Source organism: Nansenia antarctica, assembly GCF_963989245.1.
Source record: "Nansenia antarctica genome assembly, chromosome: 8".
NCBI classification, from domain to species: Eukaryota; Metazoa; Chordata; class Actinopteri; order Argentiniformes; family Microstomatidae; genus Nansenia; species Nansenia antarctica.
The window spans coordinates 45,950,558-45,975,923 of NC_137678.1; the positions used below are offsets into that span (position 1 = coordinate 45,950,558).

Here is a 25,366-nt window from a genome sequence, read left to right on the forward strand (position 1 = left end):
GAGTATGTTGCTCACCTTAGCTGTCGCTCGCGCCTGGTACTCCGGACAGCCATTAACCGTGATAGTCTCATGCATGTACTGGTACACCTACGAGAGAGAGAGGAAAAACAATGTATTAATAGTATTTTCACATTTCCATACTCCAAATAACATTGTAACAAGTTACATAATGAGTCTCTAGGGTGGTAGGAGGTATGGCACTCGATGAAGGTGATAAAGAGAAACAAAAACATTTCTTCTACAACATCCTGTCTCAAACATAGCATTAGCATACGCAAACAGTCCTGAGCCCTAACACCTAGCTGCCGGTATATGGTGAGCTTAGAATGATAAGGTTCTATCTCCGTTTAGGGCAGTTCAGAGATATTGAGCGTCAAAGTTTTTACATTCCATTATGTTTTGTGAAATGGAACCTTTGTATTTTATGAATTACTAACTCAAAAATGTCAACATTTTAAAAATAACACTACACAGGCATTAATAAACACCTAATGGATCAGATTATGTAGAAAACTCAATTTTGACAAAAATGGAGATAGAACCTTATCATTCTTTTTTTTTAAAGTAATTTTTTCTGAGTGGGGCAGTCCCACTCATATTTTTCTTTTTATTGATAGATACAGTGAAGATTTAGACAGGAAGGATGGGTGAGAGAGAGAGGGGGGATGACATATGTCCCCGGCCGGAATCGAACCGGGGATCCTGCGGTTACATTAACGTTAACCCGCTACGCCACCTAAGCGCCCTAGAACCTTATAATTCTAACGTCACTATGTGGTGCAGACTGGCCCGAGAGACCCGTCTCCGATCTGGGTAACACATCGGCACTGGGTAGATGAACCGTAGAGAGACAAGTAGGGCAGAGAGTGGAGCTGAGCTTTGGCACAGATGTTTGAATCCCGAATCTCCATATACAATTATCTCGACGTCACGCTGTGAGCTGTGCTTGTTTACAGGCAGTTGAACGAAGCTCATGATGCATTCTGTTATATAAGTTAGTTATATAACTACATTTCTTCAAGAATCAACGGATAGACACTCTCTGAACACTTTATTAGGACCACTATATTAATACTGGGTAGGAACTCCCTTTGCTCTCAAAAACAGCCTCAATTATTAATTCTTCAATTCTTCATGGTGGAAACATTCCTTTGAGATTCTGGTCCATGATGACACGATTGCATTCCTGCAGATTTTTTCAGGTGCACTTTCAAGCTGTGAAATCTCTCTGTTCTACCACATCCCAAAAGTGTTCTATTGGATTCAGATCCGGTGACTGGAAAGGCCACTGAAGGACACTGAACTCATTGTCATGTTCATGGAACGAGTTTGAGAAGACTTTTTTTTGCTTTGTGACAAGGAGGAAGGGATGGTCAGCAACAATACTCAAACAGGCTGTGGCATTCAAGCGATAATTGATATGGTACTAACCAGTCTCTTGGCTCGGTAATCTCTTCACATGGGCTCTCCTACCACAGCTACGCAGACGACACTCAACTCTTCCTGTCCTTCCCCCCGTCTGATGTACACGTGGCAACCCGTATCTCAGCATGTCTCGCTGACATTTCAACTTGGATGGCTGACCACCATCTCAAGCTCAATCTTAACAAGACTGAGCTCCTCTTCATCCCCGGGAAAGCCTGCCCTCTCCAAGACTTCTCCATCACAGTGGAGAACTCTACTGTAACCCCCTCCCTGACAGCCAAGAACCTTGGAGTGATCCTGGATAACCAACTATCCTGTGCGGAGAACATTGCAGCAACGGCTCGCTCCTGCAGATTCCTCCTCTACAACATCAGAAGGATACGACCATTCCTTACCAGAGAGGCAGCGCAACTCTTGATCCAGGCACTGGTCATCTCCCGCCTGGATTACTGCAATGCACTCCTGGCTGGGCTCCCCGCTTCAGCCATTAGACCTCTGCAGCTCATCCAGAATGCTGCTGCCCGGCTGGTATTCAACCTCCCCAAATACTCGCATGTCACCCCTCTCCTTCGCACCCTGCACTGGCTCCCGATAGCAGCTCGCATCAGATTCAAGACCCTGGTGCTTGCATACCAGGCAGCTAAAGGGACAGCCCCTGCCTACCTGAAGGAAATGGTAACCCCCCAAACCCCTGCCCGCTCACTCCGCTCCTCCACCTCGGCTGGCCGACTGGCCCCACCTCCTCTACACAGCAGTCGGGCTGCCCGATCACGTCTCTTCACAACACTGGCTCCCCGCTGGTGGAATGAGCTCCCCACGGCTGTCAGAACGGCAGAGTCACTACCCATCTTCCGTCATAGACTGAAGACCCATCTCTTCAGGTTACATCTTAACTGCTCCTCCTGAGACATCTTCCGACCCTCACCACTACGTCTCCTAAAGACACCCACTTTCCCCTCTACTGTGTCCCTAGGACATCTATTGCCCCCCTTGTACTGTTTCTCAGTTTCTCCAGTAGTAAAAAAAAAAAAAAAAAAAAAAAAAAAAAGTAGTAGTAAGAAGGAAAGTAGTAGAAGGCGATAATAGGGAGAAGGTTTCCTTCTATCAGTGGCCCCGGGCCCGAGCTAGAGTACTCTTCCTGCAACGAATGGTGGACTGCTGATTCACATGCTTAGTATTCAAATGTATTGATTGTAAGTCGCTTTGGAATAAGGCGTCTGCTAAATGCCAAAAATGTAAATGTAAATGTAACCAAAAGAAAAACGTTCCCTACCCCATTACACCACCTCCACCAGCTTGGACTGTTGACAGGTGTAATAAAGTGCTCAGTGAGTGTATGTAACTCATTTAAAAGTTCTAAAATGGATGTACCAATCCCAGATTGCCACTTTAATAACTTTACATATGAACCCTAGTAGCAGTGTGCCATTACGAACCCCTCATGTGGAGCAACTGATAAAGACATCATCAGTGCTTTTCCTAATTGTTAAAGTGGGAACTGACATGACACACGCCCTTCACCCTAAGACATCATCATCATCATACCAGGCGGCTGCTCTCTCTAGCCTACATCCTTCTTGTGCTCCGGCAAATTCCATATGGATTACCTATTAGGAGAAGGCCTTTAGAGGAACTGCAGCCGTTTGGTGTAAGTGCTCTATCATCAAGACGATCAGACACAGCCGAGTGTCGTTTTTTTATCGCCCTCATACCGCAGCCATCCCTCACTGAATAGAAGTAATGAATAAAGGTAGGTTGAGGTCAATTTTAATACGCTTACGATGCACAGAATGTATTCCCGGTCTCACTAGACGCCTTGCCTCTCGCAGAGAGCCTGGATACTTTGAATAACAATATAAAGGTCATACTATTTCTGTCAGGAATTGTTCTTAACGGCAAGCACGCACGAACATCTACGAGTCGGAGCGCAAATTGGATTTATGGCTAACTGCTGTTGAATTATTCAACCAGCAATCAAAGGGACATTTTGACGACTCAAACCCTTCACAAAGAACAACTTTTAATCAATAGGGTGTTTTTTTCCCGCGCCGTTAATAGAAAACGAGCGTTTCTGTTGCGTCTCTCAAACGCATCTCGAGGAATTGTATTCATCATCTCACAAATAACCCCAAGCTCTATTCTTACATTTTTCAATATTCTTAGAAAGAATATAAAGAAAGAGAAATCATCACCCACATTCAAAGTTGGATATTCTAAATGTCTTTAATGAACTCTCACCTAGCCCCGATGCTCTGTCAATTCAATGGTTAGCCAAGCCTTCACCACAATATAAAGAACACAGTACAGATCACTGTTGTCTTTTGGTTGTCAGTCAGTCTATGTTGTGACTGCTGCTGCAGGGATGTGCACTTTGCTCAAGAGCTGTGAGATGTGTACAGACCTGCAGGCATCTGTTCTGACCCCCCGCCATCCTCTTTCTGTTGAGCTGGACATCCTGCCATCCCATAATATAACCACTCTTCCCAGTCCCTGAGGGGTGTGTGTATGTGTGTGTGTGTGTGTGTGTGTGTGTGTGTGTTTGTGTGTGTGTGTGTGTGTCTCTCTCTCCTTTTCTCAGGCCTCTTCTGTTAATATAATTTAATGGGGCTTTTCTCTCTCTCTCCCTCTCTCTCTCTCTCTCTCTCTCTCTCTCTCTCTCTCTCTCTCTCTCTCTCTCTCTCTCTCTCTCTCTCTCTCTCTCTCTCTCTCTCTCTCTCTCTCTCTCTCTCTCTCTTTCTCTTTCTCTCTCTCTCTCTCTCTCTCTCTCTCTCTCTCTCTCTCTTTCATCTCTCTCTTTCTGAGGGAGCCTTCAAAAGCTCTCCTGTCTCTTACTGACAGCGTATCATGGGGTTATTCGTCTGAAGCAACACAATGCCTAACAACGTTCCTTCGCCGACCTCCCTCTCTCTCATCAGTGTCACACAAAATGAGAATATTAAACTCATAGAGATTATTAAATGAAGAACCTCTCGTCCTAGCCCGTCATACACAGAGAAGACAAAGCCTTGCCTTCAATGGAACTGTCATCCATCCTCTCCTTTCTACGCATTCAAAACGAGACGCTATCATTCACTGTTACGTTATTGTTGTGCGTATAGCCGACATAATAGATTTGCACTCATTGAAAACAGTATGAATCATTTTCTTAGAATACTGTCTTTTAAAATGAGGGAAAATAACAGCGTTATTCGTTTTATTCAACTTAATTAAACTGAATGAACCATTTGATCAGGTTTATCTGTGTAGTCTCGCCGTTCATGGGGACTTAAAAAGCCTAATGTGAGTGGAGCTAACAGAGTGGCTTCAAAGTGGGCTGTCTCCATCATTTCCAGCCAGTTACCGCCTCCAGTCATCCCCATCCCTTCCCCTCTCCATTTGCAAGGCTGGTTGCCTCTGACGACTCATTCAGGTTGATGCACAGTGACGCTTGGGGACAGTGATGCACAGAGACACTCCGCTGTCATTGAAAGACATGGTGCCAGGGTGGCATCGCTCGCCAAACGCCATGTCTCTGTCATTTTCGTCTCTCGGCTCTTAGCAGACGTATTCTTTCTCCCATCCATGTTCCAGATAGACAAGTCGGTTAGCCATGTCATCCCCGATAGCTAGGCCGATTCACGCGATTGTGAATTCTATCGCCCCTGTGAAGGTGGCTTTCAGAGGGTATCGTACAGGTGGATATATAGCCTCTGTAGTACTGACTTGATGAAGCTGTCTCCTTACGATGGTGCGTCTGCTCACTACACCATGAAATGAGCTCACCCAGCAGATATGAAGGAGGGAGAAAAATGCAATAGCTGATACTACCTGAACCCACACTGTCATGCAGTCTAGGGCCTTGGCATTGATGAAATGACATGCTAGGTGATGAAATTGCACAACAACAGAGGGGCTCTGAGCTGAGGCAAGGTTTCCACCGTTCTGTAATGGAAGCCCTTTGAACTTCAGAGAACATTCAGCATCAAACGTAGAGGAGAAGAGTACAAGGGGTCAAAAGAGGTCACATCTCGAATTAGATTAGATCACAGGAACTATTAATCGAGTTCTAAGAGACAAGAGAGGGAGTCCTCTATTCTTGCTGCAGCATGTTCTAGTATATTCAGGGGCTGCAGGATAATTCATTGGTTAGGAGAAAGAGGAAATGTGCGGAAGACTAATTATCATGCATTATCATGTTCTAGATAAATGAGCAGTGAGGATATGGCAACAAGCTGGTTTCTAAACTCACACACACACACACACACACACACACACACACACAAACAAACAAACCCAAACACACTGTTCTCTGGCTTCCCATGGAGAAACTCACTGGATCATGTCTTGGAAAGCTGTTCTTAGAAACCGTTTCCAATGACAACTGATATTATTATGAAGAATTTTAATTGAACAGGGACAATGTAACAACAAAACAGAGGTCAGGACCTAGCCGTTTCCATACAGGAACATCGCAATAATGATCAGACACGGTGCTTTCGGACCTATGAGGTCAGATACATTTGAAAGCAATGGGGCAGAAAGTAAACGTTTAGAGAGTAGAAGCTCTCTAACGATTCACAGGATCAAATGCTTTTTGCTAATCAGTGGAATGATTAGCTCTGAAGACAAATTGCATGGGTTGTAAATGAAGAATAACTACTCAAGTGATCAGGCAATTGCTCAGTGGCTACCCTCTCTGCAGCCTTTGAAATGATTGGCAAAACACTAACAACAGCTGACTTCCATTCCTTCGAGTAGATACCTCGGTTTTATGGAGAAATTAGACAGATGTGTTATTCGTAATGTTAAAATATCAACGGCATTTGAACACCCATTATCATACCCCATACACATACTTTGGCTTTCAACTAGAAACATTGAACAGAACAGAGGACACAGCTGTTCTATATCGCAACACAACAGCACCATGTACAGATAATGATCTTTGTAATAACAGTAGCAATCATCGTCGTTGCCCTCTAGCAGTCCGACGCCTATGAGTAGAAGCACCATGGCAAAGCGTCAACTCAAACACGGCTGTAATTGACTGGAAAACCGTGGCTGGCCCGTCTCTGCAGCCAATCCTAGTGGATATCTAGTTTCCCTGGTGACCGTGTTCTGTTTGTGGTTGGATTGTTTGCTTTTTTCTTTCTCCCTTTCCCTCGTTATGGCCAGCTGTTGTAACCTTTCGCAGAAGCACAGTGGGTGTATCATCAGCAGCCCTACACTGGCAGAGAGATGAGGCCATCAGTTCACGACCTGCCAGCACCAGTCTCCCCAGTCTCTGCCTGACACCCAGACCAGGACACTGTCATCCTGCTGCCAGTGACAGCGTCAGCCCCCCCCCCCCCCCCGTCCCATTCCCTTCAGTACATCAGAGGCTGGTGGAGGTAGATATCGGAGGACATGGCTCATTGTAATGCATGGAAGGAAAGAGGAATGGTATCAAACAGACTGTTATATGAACAGTCACAGTCAAGAGTATGGATATGGTAATTGTGGGGAGCATGGCGCATTCTGGCCTGCAGGTGAAGCCAGACTGTGGTGGAGTGTGGATGGTGGAGCTGATTGACATAGGAGTCCTCAATCAGACTCGTCATCCAGATGGTCTTTTTAACCTGTGTGTGTTTGTTCCCCGGGACAGTGGACGAGGTGGGGAAAGCCTGCCGAGAGACAGAGAGAAAGCGACGTAGCGACGGCCGAGCGGGAGGGTCCCGGGAGGGAGAGAGCGAGAGAGCGGTGCTGTCATTATTATTATTTGAAAGACTTTGATTAACTCAGAATCTGTCAGCACACCTGCGTAGGGGTGCTGAGCTAAGCAGTAACTCAATAAACGGGCAACGCCAAGTCTGTTTCTCTGTGTCGACCTCCCTCTGTGCCTCGAATACAGTGATCAAATACTGTTGCTACTGTCATCCATTGCCCTAACTGTTCCGATTAATTCCGTCTATATACGGATGCCTATAGGCGTAGTGCCTCGATCAATATTGGCAGTCTACGCTTTTGTGCGCAATGCATTCCCTAGCTTTTCATTTCTATCACTTGTTTGCTGATGTTGACAGCAGGTTATGGCAGAGAGAGCTTTTTTGGATCCACACCCTAGAAAGTCTACAACCCCTAGATTTTAATGAGGATTTCGACACGAGTGTCGTGCTATGAATAAATTACTTTAGACACTAAATGTTCTATGCTATGATGGCTACTGCCTGATGCTTGCATGTTGTAGCATTTCTCTGTAGCAAAATAGTTTTTTGTTCTGTATGTATTGTATACTGTATGTACATATATTGTAAATATTTGATGTATTTTGGTGTTTCTTGTCTCATGAACACTTGTGTATATATTTTTGTAGTCCATTAACTCTAGGACTACAATTCCCTTGAGGCCTAGCCACTAGGTGAAATATTTGACACAGGTGTTGTGCATTGGCTAATCAAGTGACGTTGTTTGAACCCTATACCACTGCATTTACATGTCTGCTTTATGCTTGAAGAAGGTCTATGACCGAAATCTCGCAATAAACTTTTTTTTATTATAGTTTTTTGCACAGAGAGTGGATGCTGCTTTTTTGCACTCTATTTCATCCTCTTCAGCTCCAGCACCTTAGCTAAGTCGGATCACAGATGAGCAGTGGTATTTTCACTATTTTAACACGTGTTTGCTTGAGAAAATAGTGCCCTTTTTAGGAGGGGTACATTCAGATAACAATAGAAAATACCACTTTCAGATGTTTCAAAGAGGCCCATAAGTGTTCTCTGACCCGTGGTCCAATCGCCTTGGCTGCCAGGGCAGGATGGGGTAGGTAGAGGATGACCAGGGTCAGATGACTCACCTCTCTAATGGCTGTGCAGAACTCACTCTGCAGCACCTTCTTCAGGGACTGCAACTTGTGACCCGGGACGTCCCCAGACTCCTGCAGCTTCTCCAGCAGCTCGATCGCCCTGGCTACATCTAACATAACCCAGAAAAATAGCAGAGAGAGAGATAACAGAGAGAGAACAGGGAGAGACACACAGAGAGAGAGAAAGAGAGAGAGAGAGAGCCCAAGAGAGAGAGGGTGAGAAAGGGAGAGAAAAAAAAAGGCCCGTTAAATTACATTAACAGTAGAGCCTTGAGAAAGACACAGGAGCGAATCGATAGGTAGGATAATGGAAATAGACTCAGTCAAGGCCAAGGGGAGGAAGGGAGAGAGAGAGAAAGCAATCACTCCATGGTTTGCATTAGCCAGCTACAATTCCTGCATGAGAAATAGGGGGGTGGACTCTGAGGAAGGGCATGCTTCAGTTCAAAGGTAGTGTTCCTGGTGAGAGAGGCAACCGGTAGGTATTAGAGCCTTTTTAAACAAGCCCATTATGCCCTGAGTTGAAGGCTGTGAAGGCAGTGTCGAGCATGCTCTCCGCCCCTAATTACCATCCCCTGAATAAGGCCAGGAAGTGTGTCTGATTAATTCCTTGGCCCTAGAGACCAGCACCGGGAAATAGAAAACAAGCCTAGCAGGGAACATACTGTATACGCTGCAAGGAGAGAGGAGGGCGTTATGTGCTCCATCAGGAGGTTAGTTGTTTCAAAAAATGAACAAATGAAAACAGAATAGGTCGATAAAGTGTACTTGGCAAACCACTTTATTCCCATAAGGCAGTGCAAAGGCCAAATAATACAGTTTTGAAATCACAGAGTTACTTGAAAAAGGTCAAATCATCAGTGATTATATACTGCGACAACCCTCTCACGAGGACCAGGGGAATATGCACACACCAGAGTAAGTAAGTAAGTAAGTAAGTAAGTAAGTAAGTAAGTAAAGCTTTATTTATATAGCGCCTTTCGTACATGAAATGCAACTCAAAGCACGAGAGATGAGCTAGAGAGATGAGGAGACAGAGAGCGGCCACGGAAACCTTGGAATCTTAGGAGAGGAGGGGCACTGCCCACTCAAAGGAACGACCTTTACTGCCGTAAAGTTCAGCTGCCCTCTGACCACTCTGCCCAGGGGTCCGGGGTGCTTTCCCTGGTGCTGAACCCCCGGCTCAGGGGTGGTGGTGAGAGGGATGTCACAATACACATACACATACCCATTGCACGGCCAAGTCAATGTCAATAACGGCACTTGAAAATATATGGCGATATGAGATGTTATGTATTTAATGAAATCCAAAACAAAAGTTAAAAGATGAAGACTTATTAGCCCCATTCACACCGGACCCAGGTCATTCCTAGATAATACCCTGATCAAGTTCAGCGTGAACGGGTCGAACTACCAATTTTTGGACCGGGAGACATAGAACAGTACATCATAATTGGCACTACAGGTCGATCATCTTACTGGTCCAGCTCTAAACCAGCTATAATAGGAACTGTTGTATTTCCTTGACCTTGTATTGTATATGTCTTTCCTTGTTGTAAACCCAATGACCTTAGATGTAAGACGCTACTGCCCTTAAATGGTTATAGCAACAAACACCAACCCACCTTGAAAACGGACAGACTTGAGACTCAACTTCATTTACCTGAATACAGCTGTTTGATACTTAATAATGCTTTTTAAGCTAAAAACATTTCACTTGATATAGGCAGTGCTGCATTCTATTTCAGAAAGGGGACAGTGTTTACACATGGATTGCAGTGCATTAAAATGGTGATCTATATCTTATTTAGGAAATACAACAGTTATATAAACACTACACATTACATGCCACTTCTGCATTAGGTTCCTATTATAGCTGGTTCAGAACTGGACAACAGCCATAAAATGGTTACCTTATTGTTCCATTCCAGAGCATTAGATGTCTATGACATCAGCCTATCTGTTGTTGGTATTGTCTATCTACGGTGCTAACCACCTTAGCTCCTACTGTAGTAATTCGATTGTTAAGTTGTGACGTGTTTCCGGGTCCAAAGTTGGCTGAGGCGCTGTCTTCGAAATGCCTCAGTAATTATAATAATAAATTATATTTATATAGCGCTTTTCCGAGGCTCAAAGACGCTGACAATATGGGGAAAACAGGAAAGTGCTGTGTCACTTGTTGTATGAATAGATCCGAGTCTAAAACATTACATTTACATTTTTGGCATTTAGCAGACGCCTTATTCCAAAGCGACTTACAATCAATACATTTGAATACTAAGCATGCGAATCAGCAGTCCACTATTCGTTGCAGGAAGAGTACTCTAGCTCGGGCCCGGGGCCACTGATAGAAGGAAAAACCTTCTCCCTATTATCGCCTTCTACTACTACTTTTTTTTTTTTTTTTTTTTATATTACTGGAGAAACTGAGAAACAGTACAAGGGGGGCAATAGAAGTTCTTAGGGACACAGTAGAGGGGAAAGCGGGTGTCTTTAGGAGACGTAGTGGTGAGGGTCAGAAGATGTCTCAGGAGGAGCAGTTAAGATGTAGCCTGAAGAGATGGGTCTTCAGTCTACGACGGAAGATGGGTAGTGACTCTGCCGTTCTGACAGCCGTGGGGAGCTCATTCCACCAGCGGGGAGCCAGTGTTGTGAAGAGACGTGATCGGGCAGCCCGACTGCTGTGTAGAGGAGGTGGGGCCAGTCGGCCAGCCGAGGTGGAGGAACGGAGTGAGCGGGCAGGGGTTTGGGGGGTTACCATTTCCTTCAGGTAGGCAGGGGCTGTCCCTTTAGCTGCCTGGTATGCAAGCACCAGGGTCTTGAATCTGATGCGAGCTGCTATCGGGAGCCAGTGCAGGGTGCGAAGGAGAGGGGTGACATGCGAGTATTTGGGGAGGTTGAATACCAGCCGGGCAGCAGCATTCTGGATGAGCTGCAGGGGTCTAATGGCTGAAGCGGGGAGCCCAGCCAGGAGTACATTGCAGTAATCCAGGCGGGAGATGACCAGTGCCTGGGTCAAGAGTTGCGTTGCCTCTCTGGTAAGGAATGGTCGTATCCTTCTGATGTTGTAGAGGAGGAATCTGCAGGAGCGAGCCGTTGCTGCAATGTTCTCCGCACAGGATAGTCGGTTATCCAGGATCACTCCAAGGTTCTTGGCTGTCAGGGAGGGGGTTACAGTAGAGTTCTCCACTGTGATGGAGAAGTCTTGGAGAGGGCAGGCTTTCCCGGGGATGAAGAGGAGCTCGGTCTTGTTAAGATTGAGCTTGAGATGGTGGTCAGCCATCCAAGTTGAAATGTCAGCGAGACATGCTGAGGTACGGGTTGCCACGTGTACATCAGACGGGGGGAAGGACAGGAAGAGTTGAGTGTCGTCTGCGTAGCTGTGGTAGGAGAGCCCATGTGAAGAGATTACCGAGCCAAGAGACTTGGTGTAGAGGGAGAAGAGTAGGGGCCCTAGGACGGAACCCTGGGGAACTCCAGTGGAGAGGGTTCGTGGAGAAGATAGCGATTCTCTCCAGGTCACCTGGTAGGAGCGGCCCGCCAGGTAGGAAGAAAACCAGGAGTGTGCGGTGCCAGAGATGCCCAGGTCTGAGAGGATGGAGAGAAGGATCTGGTGATTGACTGTGTCGAAGGCAGCAGACAGGTCAAGGAGAATGAGAACAGAGGAGAGGGAGGAAGCTTGGGCAGAGTGGAGGGCTTCCGTGACAGCAAGGAGCGCAGTCTCAGTGGAATGCCCAGCCTTGAAGCCGGATTGGTGGGGGTCTAAGTGATCCATCTTCCGGAGATAGTCAGTCAGTTGTTTAGATGCCGCGCGTTCAAGGGTTTTGGATTCTTGAGGAGAAGGGTAGGTTTCTTGAGGAGAGGCTTGACTCTGGCTATTTTGAAGGCCGCTGGGACAGATCCAGTGGATAGGGAGGAGTTGATTAGGGTGGTAAGGTAAGGAAGGATGTCGGCGGAAATGGATTGGAGAAGAGGGGAGGGGATGGGGTCAAGAGGGCATGTGGTTGCCCGCTTTGATGTGATAAGTGTGAGAATCTCATCGGGGGAGAGGGGGGAAAAAGATGACAATCCAGAGATCGAGTGTCGAGGAGAGAGTTTGGAAGGGGTGTTAGCATTGTTAGTGGGAACAGTGTTAGCATTGTTAGTGGGAGGAGGGAGCGGTGGGGGGAGAAAGGTGGTGCTGATGTCGTCCACCTTTTTTTCAAAGTAGGTGACAAAGTCATCGGCGGACAGGGAGGAAGGAGGAGGGGGAGGAGGTGGATTAAGGAGTGAAGAGAAAGTGGAGAACAGTTTTCTAGGATTAGAGGCAGAAGAATGTATTTTTGAATGATAGTAGGATGTTTTAGCAGCTGATGCCGAGGAGGCGTAGTTGGCAAGGAGAGAGTGATAGAACAATTGAACTGTCATTCTACCCCTGTAGTACACTGGTACTCTGGTGCGGGGAATTTCTGGTTTGGACCCGGAAATTGCTAAACGTCACGCATGACGTCAGACTTAACAACCGAATTCCCAGGTGGAGTTGGGTGTGAACGGGGGCTGACAGCGACCTGGGTCCTGGGTCAGTGTTATGTAAACAGTCATATACAAACGCGTACGTTTGTCCTTCTTCTGTTATCAGAATATCACAGAAGGATGAACTTAGAACTAACAAAAATAACTATTTCTATACCAGTTCACTGCAATAATACCTCTGTGGATTGCATCGATTTAGGTGAAATAGTGGGGCCGCAAATTGCTACGAGGCTTGGTTACTGCACTATAAGAACAGTGCAATGAGTATTCAATTGGCATAGCACGCTTGGCCCGGGCTGGGAGTTGTCAGGGAAATCTACAAGGCATTAATCACCCAAACTCTACTCAGCAGCTCCCCCGCTATTGATAGCCAAGTGTTGTGTTCTACAAATCATGTTTTTCTCCAATGACGGAGTGTTCTGTATGAGATAGGGAGGATCACTACAGGATGTTCTCTTTCCTGTCAGGAATCAGGATCAGGTATTAAAACCTTGGTGCCCTCGTGGAAAGCCTGACAGGTTTGCAGAGTTAGAGCTCTTGGGAGGATAAAGGGACACCAAAAACTGGTGTCACCTGGTGTTTTTTTATTTATTTTTTTATAAACATTTTTATTTGATGAGAAGCATGAGTAAAGAACAGAGTTAACATTTACCGGTTTGCATTCACCATTCTTTTCACTTTTTCTTTTCCCCCACCCATCCTCCCGTCCCACCCCACCCCCCACAACGACAACAGAAAAGGAAAAAGAAACAAAAAAAACCGAACGACAACACACATAAACAAACACATAAACAAACACAAAAACCAATGCAATAATATTGACAATGAAATGATCTGTGAATAGCTTGAGGAAAACGAATATAAATGCAATGAAGTAAATTAAATAAAGTAAAAGTTAAAAAAATCTCTGCTTCAGCTTATGTGTATTAGCCATGGAGTTCAGGGGTGAATTAATCGGGGGTCCGCAGCCAACTGATAATACATATGAAAACTTAATTGATCAGTCAGGGGGAAGAACAGATAACCCATTAAAATAGGAGACAAAGGGTTGCCACTTTTTGTTCCTGGTGTTTCTAAACTCCGGTAGAGGAGGGGACCCACAGGGTGTGTGTGCGTGTGTGTGTGTGTGTGTGTGTGTGTGTGTGTGTGTGTGTTTCATTTGTTGAAACCGAAGGGTTGTGATTACTGTGGGGGCTGGAACAAAAACACTAACTGTGAGTGTGGGTGCACTGCAGACATGGGAGTAGATGTAGGACTACAGTAGGCTGCGTTACCTTTTCAACGAGGCTCTGTCTAGACGCTAATGCAGTAAGTACCACCCTGTTCCATTCGCTAATGGTTTTCAGTGAAATAATGGCGTCCATGAGCAAGGTGAATGAGATATGTCTCTCTGTGTTACCTGATAAAACCAAGTTTGCGCTGCGGCTGCACTAATGACCAGCCAGTAATGTGTTGGTATTGTTCCAAGCAGCTACAGTAAAGCACCTGATGGTAGCTTTCTAAACGTTCAGGTCTCATTATACGAAGGTCAGGGCCCGACGAGGACAGAGTTTCTGAATTCTCATTTGCTCTCATTCGCTCGTTAGCACCATTTCCTTTATCCACATCAAGGGCTTTGACTACGCCAGCAACGTCGAGACGTGCTTCAAGGATTATGAATGATTGCTAAAACATCCTTGTGTTTTTTGTGGTCCTTTTGATACTTCAAAGTTGTACTTGCTGATCATGGAATGTTCTATCACTTTCTCTCACCCGTTAAACTTTTCAAGTGAAAACGTAGGTGTCAGTTAAACAGAAATAATAGAACGAATCCTTTTAATCGAACGAGGTGAAGTTATTTAGAATTTATTTAGTTTGGAGGTGACTGAGTCCACAGACAAATGACCACTTAGAAAGAAACTCCTCATTGAAGTCGCCGCTCCAGGGAATGCAATCCGGCTAAGAGTCTCGAAACAAATTACAAGAGGTCAAAGCAATCATTTCGGCCTCATTTAGCCAATCATTTTGGTCAACAACTTCCAAAATACTCCCTAAAGAGCCCTAAATGTCATATCCAAACTCTCCTATTCAGAGTGTGTGGAAGAATACTGTCAACACAAACACGGAACAGGGATTGCTACCAGTACTGGAGCCATCTGGAGCACTGTGAGAAGTTCAAGTGCTGCTGGGTCTGTGGGCTGCGGGGCCTGTGAGTGACGTGATCTGTGGGCAGCTGTAATAACCCCATCCAGCCCCGTGGTGGTCTGATCTAATGCCGTGACTCCCTAGTGCTTCCTGAGTTATTATAGAGGTAATGAAACGCCTGTCACCCTCTAAAACTGTTGCATTTCATTGGCTCCATCGTGGGATTAATCTCCCTTATCATCCGGACCACTTCCCATCTCATTACCGTTGGGATGGATTTCGAGCTAACACTTTGTGTCATATTGACTGCGTTGTACATGCCCACCGTATTCCGATTAAGGTGTTTACGTCACAATATTCAGATTCGAACAGGTATGCCAGGGTTCTTAATCGGAATATTGCCGAATCGGAATATGGCCTTAATCGGGTTCGGTACGTGTTTACCTGACTCTTGCCCCATTTGAATATTGAGCATATTGCCGATTAATACAGGAATATGGTGTGCATGTAGAAGCAGTCAGTGTGTCAAATATTTTGTGCCAACCAGTCATTGTGTCATATTTCTTCCTGTGGACAAGTTTGTGGCGATTCTTATTAACTTGGGGGGGTGGAATCATTGGACAGAATGTCTATCAGAAATTCTTTCAGAATTGTTGCCATAGCAGCACCCACAGTTATAACCCCCTACTCAGGCTTTAGCTACACTCAGCAGTATCCACCTTTCTACTCTGTTTCACAGGGAATTGAAGAACTGCATCCATTTTAAAGGAGAGCTATGTCAGGCATTTTCCTGCTGAAATTGTGTATTTTGTATACATTAGATGGAATGAGACATCCGATAGTTCCCTCCATTTGTGATCTGGGGTTATAATACCCTGGGGGATTAAGGTTTGCTCAGCAGTGGAGGCTGGTGATTTGTGGTTCATGACAAACCAACTCAGATGACTGCTGGGATCCGGAGTTGCTAGTTGTTATGGCGCATCTGCTGAAACGACTCCCATATACACGGCCTGCACTAAAATGACTTGTCGCCTCAAATCACTCTATTGAGCCCCATTACCTTGAAGACCGACTGAGCAGCTGTGCGATCCTACAGAACTAGATCAATGATATAGGCGATGTAGAAACATCTAGTGTCTCCAAAACCGTATGCTGAGCTATACGACTGGCATGATAAAACACACTCACAACAAACAAACAACAAAAAAACAAAAGGCTCTGAGAGCTTAGCTCAGCGGTGTACGGCACAAAGAAACCCCTCACCGCCCACATGCCCAACATGTCACCGAGCAGGTCTATGAATAACTACAGCTAGAGGGAAACAACACACAGGAAAACATGATCCCGCCCTTCACTAACTAACTAAATGTCCCCAAGCCATTTGAGAGGTGCTGTGAGGAGCATGCATGGAAGGGCTTCATTAAGGCATCACAGATGTTGTGCATGCTTAGTGAGGCCCGTGGAAACCAGCAGCCCTGCACTGCTCACTGTTCTCCTCCTAAGTTCTCCTCATCGTTGAGATGATTTTGTTGATTTGAAACCTTTGGAACCTCTGGACCTTCTGGCAGGCTCCGGAAGGCTCTGGAACTCAATTCTGGGAATACAGTCATCTAGCAGTGGTTTATTGTACTGTATAGTATATATATATACTAGAGGGTAGTGGTGGTCTAGTCTAGTGGATAGTGAGTTGGACTTGGGATCGGAAGGTTGTGAGTTCAAATCCCGCCTGAAGCCACACCACTACTAGTGTGCCCTTGGGTAAGGCACTTAGCCCTCAGTTACTCCAGGGGGAATGTCCCTGTAATTCGTAATTGTAAGTCGCTTTGGATAAAAGCGTCTGCTAAATGGCAAAATTAATTAATTAAAATATATATATATATATATATATATATATATATATACTGTATATAGTCTCTCGTGAGACTTCACTTCACCAACTTCAACGATGCTCAGGGAGTCCAGATGTGTGTGCAACATCTGTTAGACTCACTCCTCCCCTCCCCCCGAAAATATTTTCAGAGATATTACTCATCAGCTTTGACGTGTACAGCAGTGGGTCAGTTTGACCATATTTTTAGCACATCTGCAAAGCTCCAGCACGTCATCCAATTAAGCCCCTTTCGCTGATTATTTTTGACAGACTTATTTATAAGGAAAGAGAAAGCTGGCCTCAAGTTGCTACTCCTGCTGTTGATTGAGCATACTAATGGTATGAGTGATGGCGAGCAGGAGATGACTCATGCACTAGTCCACAGTGCAGGAAATACAAAAGAAAATGATAGGTTAGGAACATAAAATAGCAAAAACTCACATTTCTGAATCTATGAGGTTGTTATAGACATGTCCGCTAGTTTAAAACCAGCCAGGTATTTAACACCACTAGTAGTGGATATCAGACAGGTGAGGCAGCCATTGGGCAGTGTCATGCAGAGTGATACTGCCTGCCAAAAACCCTAACCCTAACCCTAACCCTAAGGTCAACATCTTGTACCGCACTTATCATTTGAACACGGTCATTAGCGCTCCCTGATGATAAGATCAGATGAGACAGCCTTCTACTTATTCACCATGTTCCCTTCAAACAACCACATTTGACCAGGTAATGGCATGTCTCAATATCTAAACGTTTCTAATTACAAGAACACAGTAAAACAAAATCACAATGATGACCTGGCCAACTGCAATACAGTATACAGTATATGTTACGGTACATGTGGGAAATCGGTACATGTGGGAAAACTAGGGTTAGGGTTAGGTGCTAGGGTGCTACGGTTAGGGTTAGGGTTAGGGGTAAGGTTAGGGTTAGGGTTAGGGTTAGACATGCCAGCATGTACCAAGTCGACGTAGCACCTAACCCTAACCCTAGTTTTCCCCACATGTACCGTATTCCCACATGTACCGTAACATATAGATATATATAAGGAAAAGTACAAAGCTTGTCTGTCTGTCTGTCTGTCTGTCTCACTGTCTCTCTGTCTGCCTGCCTGAATCTAAAAACCTTCATATTTTGCACCAGTTATGATTAAACACAAACACTTCTATCAATGTCTTTTTTCCATTAACTATTGTGTTATTAAATGATTTATCTATTTACTTCTTTATTCATTGTAATTTTTATTTTCTTACTATGCTCCTCTTGCTGTATTTTTAAATAATGTATGTAAAGCACTTTGAATTGCCCCTGTTGTATGAAATGTGCCATACAAATAAACTTACCTTGCCTTGCCCTGCCTGCCTGCCTGCTTGCCTGTCTGTCTGTCTGCCTGCCTGCCTGCCTGCCTGCCTGCCTGCCTGCCTGCCTGCCTGTCTGTCTGCTCTGTCTGTCTGTCTGTCTGTCTGTCTGTCTGTCTGTCTGTCTGTCTGTCTGTCTGTCTGTCTATCTGCCTGCCTGCCTGCCTGCGGATGGATGGGTGCGTGTGTGCGTGTGTGTGTGTGTGTGTGTGTGCGTGCGTGCGTGCGTGCGTGCGTGTGTATGTATGTATGTATGTATGTATGTATGTATGTATGTATGAATGTATTATGTATGTATGTATGAATGTATTATGTATGTATGTATGTATGTATGTATGTGTGTATGTATGTGTGTACACTATATGTTCTATGTTCCTCAAATTGTTAGATACCTTGATCAAATACATTGCTAATGTTTGGTGGTGACTGACCTTCAAATGATCAGTTGCATTGTGTCACAGCTCTGAGCTCAGTTACCCCGGCACCACTTTGATGACAGGATTTAATAATACGGCCATCATTCCAAATATTATGCGTCATAATGCAAGGAGGACAACGCAGGCTGTTTGCAGTGCTGCTGAAACAGTGCAGCAGTATGACTAACAAAGGCCACCCTCCACATTCACAAATGAAGACAAAATCATCAAGTCAACTACCGACAATGTCACAGACACAAGCAAAGAAGACCTCAGCGGTTGTGTAAGGTTCCAAAACATTATTTTGAGTTGTGCGCACAAACACACACACACACACACACACACACACACACACACACACACGACACATACCATACTGGGCAGTGCTCCAACATATTTCTGTTTAATTAGTCCGATGATAATGAAGGGCATAGCTGATTCTGATATATTTTCTAATATATTTAACGGCGTGCAATTTCAGCAAAACGCACGGGGCAAATAAACACGTCCAATTAACCGCCTTGGCTCATTAAGTCACGGAAATGTCGTTTATTGAAAGAGGAGTGCTATGCAAATATTGGGGCTCCAGCTTCTCCTAAAAGCTACTTCACAAGGGCTGCCAAACCCCCACTATGAAACACCTTTTTAGTTGAATGACAGACAGCCTAGCGTCGACCAATGCTCCCTACATGTTCTTAGAGAACAGTGAGCCGTGAGAGTTACTACGTAGCCGGATGTTTTGACATGCCACAATAAATCGCCCGGGAGAGAGAGGCTTACCTTGGCATCTGCCACGGCCCTACAGGACCTCTGTACCCTGCTGAAACTCAGACTACAATGAAAACATCCGCTGGTCTCCATTATGTCATCCATACTCTGGACAGCAGAAGCTTGCCAGGCACTAGGCCCCGCGTCCACAACAGGAGGGCTTTTTCAAGTGGACACACCTCACTTAATCAATCCCCTCTCTCAGCACTAATTGGCCCTACTGTGACATTCTTGATGATCGAGGGCAAATAAATCACTCCGATAGGTTAATGGCTCCTGGGGGGGGGGGGGGGGGGGGGCAGGGGTGTGTGTGGAGGGGGGGGTTGTGGGAAAGGCAGACATAGATGACACCACACTTGTCTCCGTTAGCCTGACTGATTACTTGGAGAAAGTCCATCTCAGACAAATTACCCAGTGAACTTTTCCTTTTTAATGCATGCCAAATTAGTGCTTGGGATGGAGAAGTGTCCAACTCTTAGCAGCCTCTCTGTTGATTACAACGCTGGGTTTTCACCTCCCTTGTGATCGCTCAAGTCTGTTATTACCCAAAGCAAAGGTGCAGGACAAGATCAATGGTTTTGGCTATTGACAACAAACGAACCATGACCTCTGGGAGCAAAGCAAGGACGACCTACAGACTAACTTTGTTGTCATGGGGTTTCATTTTGGGGAATAACCTAGGCCTCTAATCTCTCATCAAGACCACTACATGACATGACCAAGAAAATGTGTGGGGGCCCTATTATGACATGTAATATAACTAGGGCCGGCAGATTTGAATGTCAGGTTACATGGCCAGGAAAAACCTCACTACTTATAACCAAAGGTTAAAGGAAATGTACATAATGATTGGCATAAGTCTTAAATTCTGCCAGCTATTATGAGCGAGTTTTATACCTCTTGATATTGTTTATTCCTTGTGTTCCCTTGTGAAAAGACGACAACAAACATAATCCTGTTAGGAAATCAGTTGCTGGCCATTTGCAGTTGCTGGACATTTATTGTGGACATTAATCCATGCAAGGAAAGCATTTAAGCAAAGTATCGACTTCCACATGTACTGTATAGCTACTGAGGACCGGCATCTAATTAATGGACCCACTTAACTTACAGGCTACGAGGAAACCTACAGTATTTAGGCTGCAGGACTGCAACAGGAGTTTTACAACACAGCTCAATCAGTGGAATAATATGTATTCGGCTCACAACAGCATTTCGCCACCAGAAAACACCTGTCAGGGTGACGTCTCTCCTATTTCAAAGTGACAACAGCCTGACATCATGGCACACAGAGGATGACACACAGTCAATCATTCAGATGATGATAACTCAGACAAACAGATAATGATAACCATTGTCTAATCAGAATTGAGGACAATTCCATTTGGAATTCCTGTCAACTGGATGTTGGACAAAACATCATTTCTCTACAGCGATGCAAGTCAGTTCTGGAAGTGAGTGAGATTTGATGTGATCAGTAAGGAGGATTAAACACAGGTACTTGCTGGAGCTGTTGATTATCTGAGGAATTTCACGACACAATAGCAGGAAGAGTCTCCCATCTCCTTTGTGTGTGTGTGTGTGTGTGTGTGTGTGTGTGTGTGTGTGTGTGTGTGTATGTGTGTGTGTGTGTGTGTGTGTGTGTGTGTGTGTGTGTGTGTGCGTGTGTATGTGTGTGTGCATATGTTTGTGTAACAAACTCTCCTAACACTTCCTGCTCTCAACAAAGGAAAGTGATCTTTTCATCAGTAATTACAGTGATTCCTCACAAGTGGAGCAGCTGATATAGATTCTACCCTGTTGCCTCTTTGCACTGACTATGACAACTCCTATGAAACAACCATGATGATTACTGTTTAAATGGCCACAGCTGCAGGACAGTGAGGGCAGCAGGAACATGCGAATAGGGAACAGTCACTTGAATGCATTGTTCTCTCTGCCTCACTGCCTCTACACATGCTCACACCCAAATGGCAGAGTCAATACTGCCATTTATCTGAGGAGAAAAACTATTTGGCACACTGTCATTATAGCGAACATGTTTAGAATTGATATGCCAGAAGTGACCCTTGCCAAGATCACTGTGTTGAAACCCTTACACTGTAAGTGGTGGGAGGAAATTGAGTGGGACCACTTGTTTGTTACATATAGGCCTATATTATATTATATTATATAGTTTCCCCCATACACTCCGTATTCAAGCCCATATCAGTGGAGACTATCGACTGATTTAGAGCACCTATCGGTTGCTAAAATCACGCCTCAAAGAACACATTTCCCCCAGAGCATTATTTGTAGACAAGTGTTACGAGTCAATATAAGGATATGGACGGGGATTATGGAGAACATGGAAACTGTTATATGATTAGATGGATTGGCCATAAAGCTTCTGTTGATGATCACATCGTTTTGTAAATGAGGAAATGATTCATTTATTTATTTATTTGTCATTTTTCCACGATGGCCTGATCATTTTCTCGTCTCGGGATTCCTCATTTACAAATGAGTGATTTAGCAATCAGTCAAAGACGCATGCCCATTTTACTTGGCACGAATGCCAAAGGTATCCCCTTTCTCTATTTATAACACCATCCCGTTCCGTTTATGTGACGCTTGTAGCCTGTAGCCGATTTCAACACCAAATTAATTTTGCGCTCTGAATATTAACAAATAACATGTTCATAATGTAGCCTACACAATTCATATTTTCACCATGCTTTTTGAATAATGTAATAAAACAATAGCGGCCAGATGTTAGACAAGAAATAATAGACAAGTGCTGTGACGGGGGGGAGGGGGTGACCAATGACAGTCGCTTGATAACTACATGGTTTTAATGTTAAAATCTGAGGGTTGCGCTAATAACATAATCTGTTGTCACATGACTTTTATCTGCTTCCATCCGTAGTCATTAGAATTATACGCCACAGTAGAGAAAAGCATTGTCACCTGAGGAACGCGGGATGTTATTGCAACTCTAAAATACGACGTAGGTGATATGGCACCGGGATCCTTTTGTTCAATTCTGAACCGTTATGTCGCACAACGATGTTATTCTTTACCGCCAACAGGTACACCTGTATTGGTAGCCTACCTGTATACCCTTACAGTAGAAGTGTTCAATGTCCAAATCACCTCTCTGCTGTATACAAATAAAACCAAACGTATCTGAGTGATCCAAAAAGTTGTCTAGTTTTCGGAGAACACGCTTTTTCACGTAGGGTAATTACAGAATTCCGTCCAACATTCTCAATTATTAGATAAAAAAAAGGATTGCGATTATTACACTGGGCTAATATAGAAACACACACAAGCTATTCATAACCAGTAGGGTTGAGTGATGTGCCTTCAAATCCAATGTATTGTAAACATTTGAGTGGAACAGTCGTTTTTTAAAATAACAATCTGCACAACAGGCGCACCAAACGGGTAGCCCGTCTGACACGTTATTCCTAAACAGTAGACATATAGGCTAGGTACTCTACCGTTATCCGACGAGAGAAATGAGCGGACGAATCGTGTACACGTCTACACGAAAGCCTGCGATAGTTTAAAATGATAATCAATTTTGCCATTGAATTGAGCTCAAGTTCAAGAAAAAACGAATGCGACGTTTTGCGCGTCTTACCTCGATCCAGAGTGAGCGGTTGGACTTGGACCACTACTGTCGCCATGACTGCTGCTGTTATGGGAGATAGAGCGACTACAGTATCTATCTGCAGCATCAGACGCAACTCAAGCTGAGCGGGCGAGGGAGAGTACAGACTCTACAGAGCCCCGTCGGTGGGAGTGGCTGGGAGGGAGGGAGAGTACAGAGCCCCGTCGGTGGGAGTGGCTGGGAGGGAGGGAGAGTACAGAGCCCCGTCGGTGGGAGTGGCTGGGAGGGAGGGAGAGTACAGAGCCCCGTCGGTGGGAGTGGCTGGGAGGGAGGGAGAGTACAGAGCCCCCCGTCGGTGGGAGTGGCTGGGGGGGAGAGAGAGTACAGAGCCCCGTCGGTGGGAGTGGCTGGGAGGGAGGGAGAGTACAGAGCCCCGTCGGTGGGAGTGGCTGGGAGGGAGGGAGAGTACAGAGCCCCCCGTCGGTGGGAGTGTCTGGGAGGGAGAGTACAGAGCCCCCCGTCGGTGGGAGTGGCTGGGAGGGAGGGAGGGAGAGAGAGGATTACCTCCCGCTCGCCGCCCTCACAGTCCGACTGACCCAATGGTCCTGTCAAACGGACTAAACTGCGGTTTGAATTCCTCCATGCAAATGTGCATGTGTGGATTTAAGACCCCGGTAACTTGTGTAACCTGCTATCTGAACTCCCGAACCAAAGCCATTGCACCTGTTTTCTAACGTCAGGTGCCTTGTTTGCATTACATGCGGTCTACAGGCAACACGGCTATAAGCAGGTTATGAATTAAGGCCTGGTGGCACAGAGCCACAGCTGATGAAGGGTTTATAGACGAATCCCCGTGTTTATGGATGTTATTTCAGGGCAGATAACCATGAGCCACAAACTGGCTCTGGGCTCTGACTGCAGGCTCCGGTGCTTAAACACTGTGACAAATGTAATTCATCTGCATTAACTGTAGATTCAGTTTACAGTGTGGTTGAACATCATGGGCCATGTAAATAAATAAATTGACCTCAGGGCCATGTCTTTAGTAGACCTACAGTATGTCGAAGCAACAGTGTTTAACATGGAAATGGGAATAATTTGAACTTCATTTGTCTTGCTTCCCCCACTGAAGCATACTTACAAAAAAAGCAATCAATTTACAAATCAATGACCTCTCTTTTAGCCCTATTTCCATTCCGATGAGGGATATTGAAATGCTGGAACACAAGAATATGACGTCGTGTGTTGTCGTGTTGTGTTTTGTGATCTGTAATTTCAGCATTACAGGCCTATACTCCAATTGTTCCAGATCTGCTTGTTGATTTGCACGTTTTAATCAACGGCACGTGGATGGAGCCATATGTGCTGCTAGCAACTCAAAACCACACAGAGGCCCACCCAGCTGCATGCAGATGTTAACTGCTGGTAAGTGGAGGGATGGAGGGATGGAGGGATGGAGGGAGGGCTTAGAGCCAGCTAGAAGGAGGACATGGGGAGATTATGTGCTCACATCCATATGGGATGCGGCACTAGCCTTTGGAAAAACATCTCTGCTCTTAAAAGAGAGGGGGATTAGGCCGCAGTGCTCGTAAGGCCCTTAAACTGAGAGAGTGAATTGATTTCTGAATGGATTGCGCGCGCACACCTTCTATTTGTGAAGACGGAGAGGAAAGCACTTAAAGAGTTCAGGAATTAACAAATGCATGGCTGGCTATGTGATTCTCCAAGACATTACAGAGAGAGCTGAGAAAGACTTATCTTCTCCTAGTCTATCTGTATTGGAATAACATGGCAGAGATACATTTAGTAAGACGTAAGATGACATGAATTGCTGTTAGGTTTGTGTGAGGTTAAAGCACATAGGTAGAACATCATTGACAATGCAATGCATCCAACTGGTTGCCAAACTAGTGTCATCCTGCTGATAATATTCGCAAAGGGGAGACAGGGAGAATCCATTCTGTAGATTGATTCAGTCTGTTGAGTACAGACAAGAACAGTTATTAAAATCTGCCCAGCTGTATCCTCTATTTGAATAGATAGCCTTCTACTAATCTAATCTGTTCTGCTGTGTTCATGATTATCTACAACATGTCCCACTGACTCTCCAGAAAGGAAAACACCTTTCCGACTTGTGAAATGATCAATACAGTAAGTATATACAATCAATCAAGTAAATATACAATGTCGATTTTTTTCTTGTGTATATATGTTACGGTACATGTGGGAATACGGTACATGTGGGAAAACTAGGGTTAGGGTTAGGTGCTACGGTTAGGGTTAGGGCTAGGGTTAGACATGCCAGCATGTACCAAGTCGACGTAGCACCTAACCCTAACCCTAGTTTCCCCACATGTACCGTATTCCCACATGTACCGTAACATAATACAATCAATCAAGTGAATATACAATGTAGATTTTTTGTCTTGTGTATATATACTGTCGTTGTTTGCTCTGGTTTGCTTTGTGGTG

At 45.0% G+C, this 25,366-nt stretch overlaps 1 protein-coding gene across 1 annotated transcript in view; it reads right to left on the minus strand.

The window, feature by feature from the left end:
• lin7a (lin-7 homolog A (C. elegans)) overlaps positions 1-22,970 on the minus strand; it is a gene marked incomplete at both ends in the record, with an annotated part of 32,787 nt that extends 9,817 nt beyond the window's left edge. The window contains 3 exons of the mRNA XM_080537888.1: positions 16-87; positions 8,237-8,355; positions 22,925-22,970. Of these exons, the coding sequence (XP_080394014.1) occupies positions 16-87; positions 8,237-8,355; positions 22,925-22,970 (237 nt within the window). The remainder of the gene's footprint in view (positions 1-15; positions 88-8,236; positions 8,356-22,924) is intronic.
• Between the last annotated feature and the right edge of the window lie 2,396 nt (positions 22,971-25,366).